This window comes from Pseudorca crassidens, chromosome 2, assembly GCF_039906515.1.
Source record: "Pseudorca crassidens isolate mPseCra1 chromosome 2, mPseCra1.hap1, whole genome shotgun sequence".
Classification (NCBI taxonomy): Eukaryota; Metazoa; Chordata; class Mammalia; order Artiodactyla; family Delphinidae; genus Pseudorca; species Pseudorca crassidens.
Window position 1 is genome coordinate 124,552,175 of NC_090297.1, and position 14,726 is coordinate 124,566,900.

The 14,726-nt window shown below is 41.2% G+C and overlaps 1 protein-coding gene across 1 annotated transcript in view; it reads right to left on the minus strand.

Annotated features, from left to right (window-relative positions):
* Positions 1-14,726, minus strand: part of DPT (dermatopontin) — a 39,282-nt gene that overhangs the window by 6,253 nt on the left and 18,303 nt on the right. The window contains exon 2 of the mRNA XM_067728568.1: positions 10,711-10,836. Coding sequence (XP_067584669.1) covers positions 10,711-10,836 — 126 coding nt within the window. The remainder of the gene's footprint in view (positions 1-10,710; positions 10,837-14,726) is intronic.

Consider the following 14,726-nt stretch of genomic DNA (forward strand, 5'->3'; position numbering starts at 1 on the left):
ATAAGGCTAATGCAGAAGTCTATTTTGTGCTTCTAAAGAGACCCAGAACAGGGGCTTTATCTTTCTAATGAAAATGTTAAATGACTCATAAGTGGACCTAATAGGTTGTCATTTGGATTCCATTGGTTTATGATCCCTGAGGATCCTAACAAGTGCTAGATTCAAATTTACCCAAAGAAAGAGGGATTGGTTGAGAATGTGGATAATGCAAATTAGGATTAAAAGAGATGGAGTAGGAGGTGGTTTTCTTGCATCAGGAAGCACAAAGTATTTTCCAGAACTTTTAGAGCATTCTTTAGATACAGTGTATAAAAGTTAATTGCCAAACATTTTAATACCTGCTGAGGCAAAATCTACACAAGGCAATACTGCATTAGGCTAAATCCAATTGCCAAAACTATTGGAAATAATTAGGCTAGTCTTCTATTTAAGTCTTTACTGATCTACCTTCAGATGATTTGGATAGTTAAATACATTTGGAATAAGTGGGAAAGAGGCTTGCATTTTTAAAAAATCATGACATTTTAAGCTTCAAAGGGGGACAAAAGTCATCCAACGCTTTCTCCAACGAGCATTCCCTATTGCTTCATTTTTGGAGGTGATCAGACCAAAGGGCCTGCTGTTCAACTGGGAGATTTCTCTGTGGGGGACTGCTGTTCAGTGAATTTCTAGAATGCCCTGGAGAAGGTATTATGCATGCTTATTTGTGTATTTCCATCTTGATCCCAGGCAAGTTTTTGTTTTTGCTTCATTTCTGGGGTTTGGTGTTGTTTTGTTTTAGTTATAAAATCATGAGATAAAGTTTAGACTATCTTACAGAATCCTAGATTAAAGAGGCTAGGGAAGGAGTTTGGATATTGATAGAAATTATCCCTACTTTATGAAACTGAAAATACAGAGGGAGAAAGGCCCCTTTCCTCCCCTTTGGGAGGAAAGTGAACCTCCCAAACACCATTCATAGAGGGAGCTGCTGTTTCAATACGGTCCAGGATTCTGAATTTTAGAACCAGATAGATGTGTCTCCGTTTAGTTCGTGATGACATCATGCACACACAAAATATTCTAATAAGTGAAAGCCCTAGTAATGGCTCCTCAGAGGAAAAAAAGAATTTAAACTTTCAGAACTAGGTATTGGGACAAGGGCATAGGGACTTGTCGGGAAATTAAGAGACTACAGGGAAGCAGAAGATCAGCGTTTCATAAGCTATGGCAATGAGCTTCCAGAGGGAGAGAGGGGGAGAGTTCAGTGTGGTTCCAGATTCCTTGTGAATTACCAGGTCACTTCAGGCAGCTTTTTGGCAAAACACACATCATACTGAGCATTGCCGTACATTCCTAGGCCAATTACAACAATCAAACAAGCCTTCAGCTTGGCAAGATGAAGGGAAAGTTCAGTCAGAAAGGTGTCTTTATTCAATTTACTGAAATGAGTCTATTACTGAAGCTCTTCTATCAGGAGCCTTACATACCCCTTTACAAAGAAGTACATATGTGTGTGTATGTGTTCCTCCTATCACTTTTAGATGAGTGACTATTGGGGTACAATTCCTCGCTTTACATTACTTTTTATGCCCTATGCAGGCAAGATGAGAGAGACAGAAAGTTGTTCCAAAGCTAAGTGAGAACTTGATAACATAGAACCACTTGTACAGCTTCTTGTATTAGATAAGGTTGAAGGAGATGGAAAGAAATTAGTTATGAACTGAAGAGAGCCCATACAAATGGAAGGGATTTTTAAGACTGATATAGGATTTTCTCGTCTAAGGTTATTAAAGCTCTGAAATTATCTGTAGATCCAACTAGAATCAATAAATGTTTTCTCTCCAATACGTTACCACTAACTGAACTGCAGCTGATAGATGGCATTCTCCTTTGCTGTGAGAATAGGACATATCACAGAGCTTACTCAGATATATGTTATCACATTCATTTTAAAAAGGGGAGTAGAGATAGAATTTAGTTAGCTAAAGAGGACAATTTTACTTTTTGTCGGAGGTTTGCTTAAGAAATTATGCGGTTTTTAATAGTTAAAGGGTTTTGACTCTATTCTTTAACAGAAAGTGACTCAGTATAAGATTTTAACAAACTTCACCTTTATTATTGATTACTGAGACTTGAACATAAAGTCAGACTTCATAGCACCAGCATCTATCTGTTACTTGTCTGACCTGCTGGTAGGTAGGACAGCTGGATTATTTGGGGTCATCCTAGAGGCTCCACTTTCAGGCCATGCACCCCACTGGAGTGCACATGAACAAATGGGGCCATGTCTCATGACCCAAAGTCAGCTAGTGTCACATCTCAACCTTATCCCACTTCGTGAAATGCCAGAGAGGCATACACTACAGACTCCTACTGTAAAAACTGGAAGAAAACTCAGCACTTACAAGTTAACAAACCAGAAGGGGGTACCTGAGGAAGCCATACTTCAGCATTTTTAAAGACAAGAGGAAACAGTGTTTTCCATCCCATTGTTAAGAGCTCAGCCCATGCTCAAACAACATTTCAGAGAAGCTTCTTCTGGTCAGTCCAATCTCTAGTTCTGTTTTGCTCCTATTTTCTCCACTTCCTAATTAACACCTCATCTAAAATATCACATTCTAATGTTCTATTACTTGTTAGCACCACATATTTAGCATCTGATTAAAAACAGAATACTGTATAGCATCTTGTTTCACGATGATGATCAATACAGTGAACTCTTTGAGGGGTCATTGGTACATGGAGGTCATATACACCTTTATGATCTAGTTCAGCAGTGGGCATGGAGGAGAAATTCAACATTTATAGACTTGATGTGTTGAAGCTGGCCTACATTCTGCATCCAGCCAAAAAGAAGATGCCCCTTTCTGACAGGAAAATCATTGAGAAATGTCTTAAATAAACAGAATCTGTTTGTGATCAATCCTCTTGCATAATAAATGCTTTTCTAGGTAAGCTACAAGAAATGAGAAAACTTTAGGTTAGGCTAATTTGCCAGTCGTCTGGCACCCGCAATAGGTGCTGTACCAGAACCTGTTTGAATTACTTTTGCAAAAATGCGAAAAGTAAAACCCAATTGCACTTATGCATAAAGGAAAGCAACCTCAAGGGAACAGTCACCCTGGCTTCTACTGCAAAGAGCTGGGGAAAGTGGTCAAGTGAGACTAAATGACTCTGTAGTCACCAAAGTGCCCTTCTCTGCAGAGAGACCCTGAACTCTGGGGGTATGAGAAAGAATGCAGTATGTTCATGTCTGTCCACTTGTGGCGGATTTTGGAGATCTATATATCAAACGGTTCAAATATGTATCACAACATGGGGAACACAGTTCCAGAGATATCTGTGACTTAAATTAGAAGAGGAAAGTCCCTAAGTATTTTCCAAATCATTCTCTTAGAACTGAGTTTCCAGCTCGCTGTCCAAGCTCAGGGCTGGTCAGCAAACACATTTGTTTTGATTCATGCTGGCTTTCACTGGCCAACTTACATCATGGTTGCTATGGTCCTGCAATCAGTGGGGGCAACTCCATCTGCAACATCTCCCCTTCAGCAAAAATAACCACTTTCTTCTCTGTTTTCACTACTGGGTGCCTACTGTATTGTTACCTAATACTTCACCTGTCCAGGTCTTATTTCCTTATCAACACTCAGAGAGCTCAGTTCTCTGCAAAGAACATGGGATTGGGAAGCAGATAGACCTGTTGGAATTGAGTTCAGTACTTTGAACAAGTCGCAATTTCTGCACCTCAATTCTCTTATCTGTGTCATAGTATCATGAGTTGCATGCATAAGAAATAAACGAGGCACAAGCCTCTTAGATAGCCTCATCCACCAGAGGGCAGCCAGCAGAAGCAAGGAGAATTACATTCCTGCAGCCTGTGGAAGGAAAACCACATTCACAAAAGATACACAAAGTGAAAAGGCAGAGGACTATGTACCAGAGGAAGGAACAAGATAAACCCCAGAAAAACAACTAAATGAAGTGGAGACAAGCAACCTCCCAGAAAAAAAATTCAGAATAATGATAGTGAAGATTATCCAGGACCTCGGAAAAAGAATGGAGGCAAAGATCGGGAAGATGCAAGGTGTGTTTAAAAAAGACCTAGAAGGATTAAAGAAAGGATTAAAGGATTAAAGAAAGAATTAAAGACCAAACAAGCAGAGATGAACAATCCAATAACTGAAATGAAAAATACACTATAATGAATCAATAGCAGAATAACTGAGGCAAAAGAACATATAAGTGACCGGGAAAATAGAATGGTGGAATTCACTGCCATGAAACAGAAAAAAGGATGAAAAGAAATGAAGACAGAATAAGAGACCTCTGGGACAACATTAAACACACCAACATTTGCATTATAGGGGTCCCAGAAAGACAAGAAAGAGAGAAAGGACCTGAGGAAATATTTGAAGGGATTATAGTCAAAAACTTCCCTAACAGGAGAAAGGAAATAGCCACCCAAGTCCAGGTAGTGCAGAGAGTCCCAGGCAGGATAAACCCAAGCAGAAACATGCCAAGACACATGGTAATCAAATTGACAAAAATTAAAGACAAAGAAAAATTATTGAAAGCAACAAGTGAAAAACGACAAATAACATACAAGGGAACTCCCATAAGGTTAATAGCTGATTTCTCAGCAGAAACTCTACAAGCCAGAAGGGAGTGCCACAATATACTTAAAGTGATGAAAAGGAAGAACCTACAACCAAGATTACTCTACTTGGCAAGGATCACATTCAGATTCAACAGAGAAGTCAAAAGCGTTAAAGGCAAGCAAAAGCTACGAGAATTCAGCACCACCAAACCAGCTCTACAACAAATGATAAAGGAACTTCTCTAAGTGGGAAACACAGAGAAGAAAAGGACCTACAAAAACAAACCCATAACAATTAAGAAAATGGTAATAGGCATATACATATCGATAATTACCTTAAACGTGAATGGATTAACTGCTCCAACCAAAAGACACAGGCTCACTGAATGGATACAAAAACAAGACCCATATATATGCTATCTACAAGAGTCCCACTTCAGACCTAGGGACACATACAGACTGAAAGTGAGGGGATGGAAAAGATATTCCATACAAATGGAAATCAGAAGAAAGCTGGAGTAGCAATACTCATATCAGATAAAATAGACTTTAAAGTAAAGAATGTCACAAGAGACAAGGAAGGACACTACAGAATCACCAAGGGATCAATCCAAGAAGATATAACAATTATAAATACATATGCACCCAACATAGGAGCACCTCAATACATAAGGCCACTGCTAACAGCTATAAAAGAGGAAATCGACAGTAATACAATAATAGTGGGGGACTTTAACACCTCACTTACACCAATGGACAGATCATCCAGACAGAAAATTAATAAGGAAACACAAGCTTTAAACAACACAATAGACCAGATAGATTTAATTGATATTTATAGGACATTCCATCCAAAAACAGCAGATTACACTTTCTTCTCAAGTGCAAATGGAACATTCTCCAGGATAGATCACATCTTGGGTCACAAATCAAGCTTTGGTAAATTAATTGAAATCATATCAAGCATCTTTTCCGACCAGCACACTATGAGATTAGATACAAATTACAGGGGAAAAAAAAGAAAAACCCCACAAACACGTGGAGGCTAAACAATACGTTACTAAATGACCAAGAGATCACTGAATAAATCAAAAAGGAAATTAAAAAATACCTAGAGACAAATGACAACAGAAACACGATGATCCAAAACCTATGGGATGCAGCAAAAGCAGTTCTAAGAGGGAAGTTTATAGCAATACCATCCTACCTCAAGAAACAAGAAAAATCTCAAATAAAAAGCCTACTCTTATACCTAATAGAACTAGAGGTAGAAGAACAAACAAAACCCAAAGTTAGTAGAAGGAAAGAAATCATAAAGATCAGAGCAAAAATAAATGAAACAGAAACAAAGAAAACGGTAGAAAAGGTCAAGAAAACTAAAAACTGGTTCTTTGAAAAGATAAAGAAAATTGATAAACCTTTAGCCAGACTCATCAAGAAAAAGAGGGAGAGGACTCAAATCAATAAAATTAGAAATGAAAAAGGAGAAGTTACAACAGACACCACAGAAATACACAGCATCCTAAGAGACTACTAAAAGCAGCAGTATGACAATAAAATGGCCAAGAGGCACATGACAAGCTGCTCAACATCACTAATTATTAGAGAAATGCAAATCAAAAGTACAATGAGGTATCACCTCACACCAGTTAGAATGGGCATCTTCAGAAAATCTACAATCAACAAATGCTGGAGAAGGTGTGGAGAAAAGGGAACCCTCTTTCACTGTTGGTGGGAATATAAATTGATACAGTCACTATGGAGAACAGTATGGAGGTTCCTTAAAAAACTAAAAATAGATTTACCATATGACTCAGCAGTCCCACTGGGCATATACCCAGTGAAAACCATAATTCAAAAAGACACAGGCACCCTACTGTTCATTGCAGCTCTATTTACAATAGCTAGGTCATGAAAGCAACTTAAATCCCCATCTACAGATGAATGGATAAAGAAGATGTGGTACATATATACAATGGAATATTACTCAGCCATAAACAGGAACAAAATTGAGTCATTTGCAGAGACGTGGATGGACCTTTAGACTGTCATAAAGAGTGAAATAAGTCAGAAAGAGAAAAACAAATATCGTATATTAACGCATATATGTGGAACCTAGAAAATGATACAGATGAACCAGTTAGCAGGGTATAAATAGAGACACAGATATAGAGAACAAATGTATGGACACCAAGGCGGAAAGCGGGGGTGGTGGTGGTGGTGGGATGAATTGGGAGATTGGGATTGACATATATACACTAATATTTATAAAACAGATAACTAATAAAAGCCTGCTGTATTAAAAAATAAAATATTCAAAAAAAAGTCAATGTGTTAACATGATAAGTGCTCAATAAATAAAAATCATCATTATCATCATCGTGATCAACAGGAACTGAATCAAATTCTATGAGTTGTGCTTATTTTATATTCATTTATATTCAGTCTGATTAAATGAATTCATGAATAGAAGAATGAATGATTATTTCTAGAAAACAGTAAAGGAGAGCAGACTAGAGAGAACAAAATGACAAATTTGGTCTCAAATTGTGAGGTTTACTTTGTTTTAAAGTAGCAAATAGGGCCTGGCCTTCGTTACCCAATACTTACTAGACAACCAGCGACATCTCTGAAGTTTCTTCTCTTGAAGTTTGTGCATAAGAAAGGAGGCAGCACTGATATGCACGCAGCAAACACATTTCTGTATTATAAATATGGCACAGTAATTACGATGGCCACCCCAACTGATGAAAGGTATGACTGATTTTGCTCAAGCTCAGAGGGGCCATTGTCTCCCGAATGAGTGCTTTGTGCATCACGCAATGCCAGGCAATGGTTGGTGCAGGGCACCAAAGCATCTAAACTCAATGCACGCTGCTTTAAATGTTAACATTCAGTCCTATTTCTCAAAGTGTGTGTGTCTCCATCTCTATAATAACAGCTTCCCACCTGCTCAGAAGAACCAGTGTAGAAGCTGCCCTTCCCACCAGACCTCTGGGAACAGTGCCGCAGCACGCATTTGAGCTGGGGCGGGGGTGACAGACGCCACAGTGGAGGTACCTATGAGGTCATTCTTGTCCCTGCCACGATTTCATGGGGAACAGTCATGCAGACACTATCCATCTTGTATTAAAATCTGAACAATAAGAGTAGGAGTTAAAGATTAGCTTTGATGGAGTGCTTTGGGGTAGACAGAGGAGAATGTTATGATGAACTGATTTTCTTGTTGTTGTTAGCTAGAGCTATCTAGGAGTTAAGAAGAAAAATTCTGTGGCTATGACTTGAGCAGGGGAGAGGGGGACAAGGCAGCGGAAAATAGAATGCAACATCTGAGAGTCGTAGAAACTCAAGGCTGAAGGAAAACTAACGGGTTATCTATGTTAATTCTGAAGAAGGCCATTATTTTTTTGGTCAAAACATATTATCCAGTGAACCTGATGTAAGGTCACGAATCTGGAGAAGAACCATTTAGGAAAGGAAACACATGCTCAATTCAAAACTGTCGGTTCCTGGGACATATTCTCCACATGGACAGCCTTAGCATGCTGATGGGGGACAGCCTGGGGCATGGCATGCAGCCGCTGGAGCCGTTTGGAGACTGAGGAATTATTTCAAACAGTCTGTGAAAGGTTGTGGCTTCCTCAGTGACGTGTTTGTGGTTTGCAGATGAATGGACTAAGAATTAATTCTCACATATAAATAAATATGTGTAACGTTTACATATGTATCCAACCCCAGTGGGGACCGGTGAGTGACGCCATGTCTGCATCTATCAGGAATTCGCTTTCTTGCCAGAGCTCAGTGATGCTGTATTATCTCATGAGAAACTGCAGAGACTGAAATGGGAGCAGCACCTTGGTTCCCACCAAACAAATAAATCCCGCACTTATGTGGGAGTTGGTTGGATGATTTTTTTTTTTTTCCTGTGCAGAGTGGTGCTATTCCTGAATCCCTAAAAGCTTGCAAGCACAGAGAGGATAGATGCTCACTTCTCAGTGTCAAGCTCAATGCTGCAGAATGGCCTTCAAAGTGGGAAGAGAAAAATGTCCCCACCTACACATGTCCAGTTCCCTGGGAGGTGATTCAAGCTAGTTAAAGTGATGTAAGGGAAGGTTTCAAATAAGAGAGTTATCAGGAGTTTTCACTGTGGGAAGGTGTGGGAAAACAGTTCTCACTCCAAAGAGCTGTTAAAAGGATCAAATAAAATGATGCTCGTGAATGAAGTCTTTTTCCGCTATAAAACATCATCATATCAATGTCAGGTTTCACCACTGTTACAGTTCCTATGCGCCTGTGATGTTTCGTTATTCATTCGAGAAATGTATTAAGGGCCCGCTTTGTGCCAGGCGATATGCTGAGATGCTGAAGAACTATGACCTAATTCATGCCCTAGAGGTTTCATTCAATTTAGAAAAACATATACCGTCATGACTCCGGAAATGTAAAGATGCCACTAAAATGTCTAGACACACCAGTGGGATAGTGAGTCATGCACTGCTTACCATGGTGATATGGCAGCCTCGTTCTGCTGCTGCTCCAAGTGTCCCTTTGAAAAAGTACCATTTCCTTGACAACCGTGGTAGCTCTCAGCTCTAACACCACGCAACCGGAAAGAGGTGCAGTAAGTGAAGCCTTCCTTAGAGGGACCGCTTCTAAGTTGACTTGCTGTGTCTTTCTGAGTAATTCTCTCCTTTCTCCCCCCACCCTTTGGTTCTACCATCCATCAGTGACATGTCTGGGTGATGTAGTGGGATGAGGAAGGGGCAGGGTAGGGTGGTGAAGGAAGATGGGCAGACCATTGCAGACCAAAGCCAAGGATAAATATGGTTACCAGAGATTTGAATGTCTTGGGCAACTTAAGAAAAGTTGCACATCTCTATCTGTCAGTCTTTGATATCAAGACTTTGTGCCTACCTACATAGTTCCATGTTCATTAATTTCCTAGCATCTTAATGATTGGTGGGCTCCTTCTACACTACCCCAGAATGTGAAGCCCCTTCGGCCTTGGATTCAGGACCTTTCACAGTTATATCCTACACCCTAGCCATGCCTGTTTGCCTGCTGTGGTGGAGTAAGAACAGCTTTATGGAGGCATTTTGGAAAGCTGGACGAGGTCCCTGCCCCATCAGATAGCTACTGATATCAGCTGACGTTGATCTCTGAAGTTACCATTTATCATTGCTTCAAACAGAAAAATGTTAAGAGTTTGGAGATGCATATCCTTAGAGACATTGTGCCCCACGTGGGCATCTGTGGAATAATGCTCTCTGGTTGCAGAGAATAAGCATAACCCACAAGGCTGTTCTTCCAAGCATCACTCTGAGGAGAGATACATCATTTGAGTCAGCCAACCTTCAAATGTTGACACTTTTGGATTCCTTTGTCCAAAGCAGAAATGTCTGACTTGTTTGCAGACTGAAGAACTGGGAACAAGTTACGTTGTCAACATCCAGTGTAAGTTATCAGGGTAAATAAATATACATCCTTCTCCTAGTCAACCCAAAGTCTAGGTCAGGGGATATGTGGCATCAGCCCAGGGAGCCGGAAAGGAACAAAATTTCACAGACTGGAATTACATAGTTATCTAGAAAGCACTAGCCTCCTTTTTCAGTCTGTAATTATATACTATGTTTGCCACTCTGACCTGGAACAGGGTTGGCTTCTTCCAAAGAAGTCCCGTGGGAAAACAAAAGTTCCCAGATGGGTTCAGCAGCCTTGGATGTGATGAGTAGTTACTGTGATAGAGGGAAAAGAGCACTAAAACAGGAGTCAGTACACTTCAGCTTAGAAGTGAACCCCCATGAAATAGCTGGGTGGTTTCGGGCAAGTCACATCCTTGCTCTATTCTGTTTGTTTCCTTTTCTGCCAAAAGAGGGATATAGGAGCAGTGGGTTGATGACTTGTAAGGTCTCTCCCAGTGTGAGTATTATTCTGACATTTTCTTCCACTCATCCATCCGTCCATCCATCCATCCCCTTCTATAGGCTAGATGCTATATTTAAAACTTGTTTGTGACAGCCCAGGCTTATTTGAAGCCAGAAACCTGGACCAGAGCACCGCCCCCCACCACCCCGCAAGCTCCTCTCCAGCCCCAGAAGCAGTGAGGAGTTGCGTTTGGCTGCTAAACTCACCAGCAGGAATATGGGCATCTCTTGCTGTAGCGACAACAGTAAAATTGCCACTCCCGATCCAGCACTGACTCGAAGTAGCGGCTCTGGAATCCTGCCACCAGTCCATTGTTGGAGCACGTCTGGTACCTGAAGAGAAGAGAACAAGTCCAAGTCATCCAACCACAACGATGCACAAGTAGAGCCCCCCTTTCCAAGATCCCAGCTCCCTCAGTTATTGAGTCATGACACTCTTTCAATGACCTAGATTCTTTACAATTTATTCCATTTTTATGCAAATCATAAAAAAACTTTGTTTTACTGGTAGGAATGATGTATACTCACCATTAAAATTCAAATGATTCACAGTCTTTCAACCGAAGGAAAATTGGGAAACTCTGCTCTTGTTAGACCTCTATGAATATATTGTTAGATGGAAGAATGCATAAATGAATGGATATAGAGGCATCTAGAATTTTTACAAATGCAATATTATATTGTTCATGCCATTTAAAATAAAAGATAATGTAATTCACATTACTTGCATTAAAATAAAAAGAATACAAAGAGAAGCTTTCACAAGACCTTCTTAGAAGCATAAGCCTGGAGACGGAGCACAAGGATACTCAGCAGGCAAAGCCCAGATGGGCACAGCGATTTGCACAGGGTGACCCAGTACAAGCTGTGGGGAGCTGGGACCACAACCCCAAGTTTTCACAACTTATCCAGGAATCTTTCTATTGCCCACTAGACGGCAAGCTCTACATGGTCAGGGAGTGTTTGGTCAAAATTCTATCCCCAGTGCCCACTGTGGGTCCTGGCATATGGAGGCAGTCCTTACAGAGTGGTGACGGGCCACCTGAACTCCTCAAACATCCTCTAAGGGTCCCTTTCCTGTCTAAGCTGCTCAGTCCTAATTCTTCTAGTCTACAGACCCTCCCTGCAGTCACATGAATTTTCACTGTTTCATTCTATCTGGGCTGCTGTTGGTCTAGGAATCAGCCTGTTTCATCTTCACAGCACCTTGCTAGCTAAGTGTTGGCTTAGAATAGTGTAATCATTTCTCCCTTTGTTCCATCTCCTGTCCCACTTTCTCCCACTCCTTCCCCATATCCCACCGGTGCCTTAAGGCTTGCTCCTTTTGCTGTGTTGATGAGGTTGCTGTTCTCCACCTGGCCACAGTGGGCTCCCACCTTGCGCAGAGTGAGAGCTTTCATAAAACCTTCCAAAGGAGGTCTTTAGCTACCTCTGCTTCTTTGTATTTTTACCCACCTGGCCATTGATCATGTTCCCTCTTATGAGTAAGCAGAGAAGGCAGTTGTCTCTGTGTCACAACCTGACAGCTGCTGGAATACAACCCTGCTTTTCAAGGAAAGGTAAGTTTCCAGAAAATATAATAGATAAAGTAAGAATAAGTACCTGATGCTGATAGGTGAGAGGGACCTTGCTGACACACAAACTATAAAACCATCAGTGACTGGATTTCATTTCATTCTTTTTAATTATTGGAAATGATCTTCTGGGTCTGACAAAACTAGATATTAAATATATTTCATGTCTGGTCAGAAAGCATCTGTGCTTTTCATCATTTATTATTCATTTATTCATTTATGCTTATATATATTCAAACATGTATTTATTTATCCATTCATTCATTCAACAAACTTGTACTCCCTCACTATTCTGTTTCAATCACAGTGCTTCTGTGTGGAAAGAAGAATTGAGAGATGGGCTTGGTACTCGGTCACCATAAAAACTGGCTTGAATTCCAGGTTCCCAGGACCTGTAAGAAGTTCTGAAAGACCTTAGAAAGCTCAACTGTAGGAGAGCAATAGTGCAATTTATGACATAAATTGAGACCTGTGCCCTTTGATGATCTAGTCTTCTTTGCTCTACCAGTACTCGCATCTCATCAGGAGTATTACCGCCTTGGAAAACACCTGGTATGTATCAGGAAGCCACACACTTGGAATGGACAACCAAGGTCTGAAGGGTAGCCTTGGGGGCTGATCTTTTAGCATGGTCTCATTCTATCCTAATCCTAGCAATGCGAGTGAAAGCCAACTTCAACAGAAAACTCTAAGAGTTGTAAACAAAGCTCATATGTGTCCAAAGAGAGACAGTGCAGCAAACTGGTGCTCTCTGTGAGCTTCCTCCTTACCATCACTAAAATTCTGCCTTCCTCTAAAACAGCCCTTTCAGAACTGAGCCAGGCTGTGGTTTCCCTGGAGCTGTTGTTCCATTGTCTTGGTTTGTCCTGTGCACTCAGACTATCACGGGGATAGCATTCCCAGGGTGGTGAGTTCCCATAAGCAAAAATAAATGTAGCAAGATAAGCTGAATGGTTTCACGGGGTACCAGTTCTGAAGGCTATCCAAGTTCCATGAATTCTCCGCCGGCTGCCAGCCAGGCAGCTGACCCCATAGTCCTGTATGGGAAGTGTGTGTGTGTCACTCTTTCACACACCACCTCAGATAACACTGCCCTGTGAAGATTATTTGGACACTACAGGCCCAGGGCCTAAGAACATATGATGAAAGTTAGACAACCAAAGAGAGCTCACCTCCCCCAGCTTCTGTCCCATTGCACTCACATTTTAGTAGAGTGAGCCTGCACTGGAGTTTGGCAGTACATGAGGCCAACACAATGAAATTATTCCTTCTAGAATTGGATTTTTGTAAGGGTACATTTTCACACTCATGTGGGAGCAGTATAGCAGGGTGGTTAAGAGCATAGGCTATGTTGCTGGACTGGTGCTCCAACCACTTCTGACTGTGTTACCTTTGACAGGCTTCAGACCCTCTAATGGTCTCAGTTTCCTCATCTGTGAAATGGGCATAATAACAGTATGTACTTATTAAAGTTATTGTGAAGACCAAATAAGGCAATGTATATACAACTCTGGGGATAGTGTCTATTAATGATTAATAAATTACTTACTATTGTCATCATACTTTCATTTAGTCCACACGGCACTTGTGAGTATACTCTGTGAAATCTGCCCTTGGCTTCCCAGTCTCCATCAGTGGAAAGCTGGTGGACTCATATGTGTTCCTTGAGCTGCTGTTTCCCTAAAACAAAGCTCACAGCAGTCAACTGTCTTAGTCACTGACACACCCACTTTGCAGCATAGATATTTGAGTATGACTTATTGCCCCCAATAGATGGTAAAGTCCTTGAAGGAGAAAGATCACTTAATCTTCAATTTGAATTCCCCACAGTGCCTGACAATGGGGTCTAGCAAATGTCTGATGGAAGAATGATGAACAAATGAATGATCAGGGCATCTTCCATTATCAGAGGCAGAATGGACTTTTAAAAGCCCGTCATTCAAATCCAGGAAGGGCCCTGAAACTCCCTCCAAGTAGTTCTCAGGAACTCACGTTGAGCAATCCATCTTCCCACTTCCACCTTCTCTTTCAGGAACAAAGCCTACTCCAGGACGAGGGTGAAAAATGAATATAGCTTTAGGCATTTCTCTCCCTTTCAATCACCTTTTTAAAAAGTACCTTATTTAATAAGACTCAGTTAAACATTTGGCCACAAACTGCAGGATTGTAAACACAGGAACCAGGCAGGTGAGAAAGGGAATGAGGGCAGCCTGTCAATGGGAGCGGCGGGGGAAGTTGGAGAAAACTTGAATCATTAAAGTGATTCAGATTCAATTTTTTTTTAAAGAGTTTTATTAGCAACTAATCAAGATGCTTTTTTTTTTTTTTTTTTTTTTGCAGTACGCGGGCCTCTCACTGTTGTGGCCTCTCCCGTTGCGGAGCACAGGCTCCGGAGGCACAGGCTCAGCGGCCATGGCTCACGGGCCCAGCCGCTCTGCGGCATGTGGGATCCTCCCGGACCGGGGCACGAACCCGTGTCCCCTGCCATCGGCAGGTGGACTTTCAACCACTGTGCCACCAGGGAAGCCCCAGATTCAATTTTTTAAAAAGGTTGATGGTGAAAAGACATTCTTGAGGATCTGCTTTACTTCCCAGCACTTGGTTGTTGCTCCTGAATGGTCCACAGAAAAGAGTTTGAGCCCAAGACTG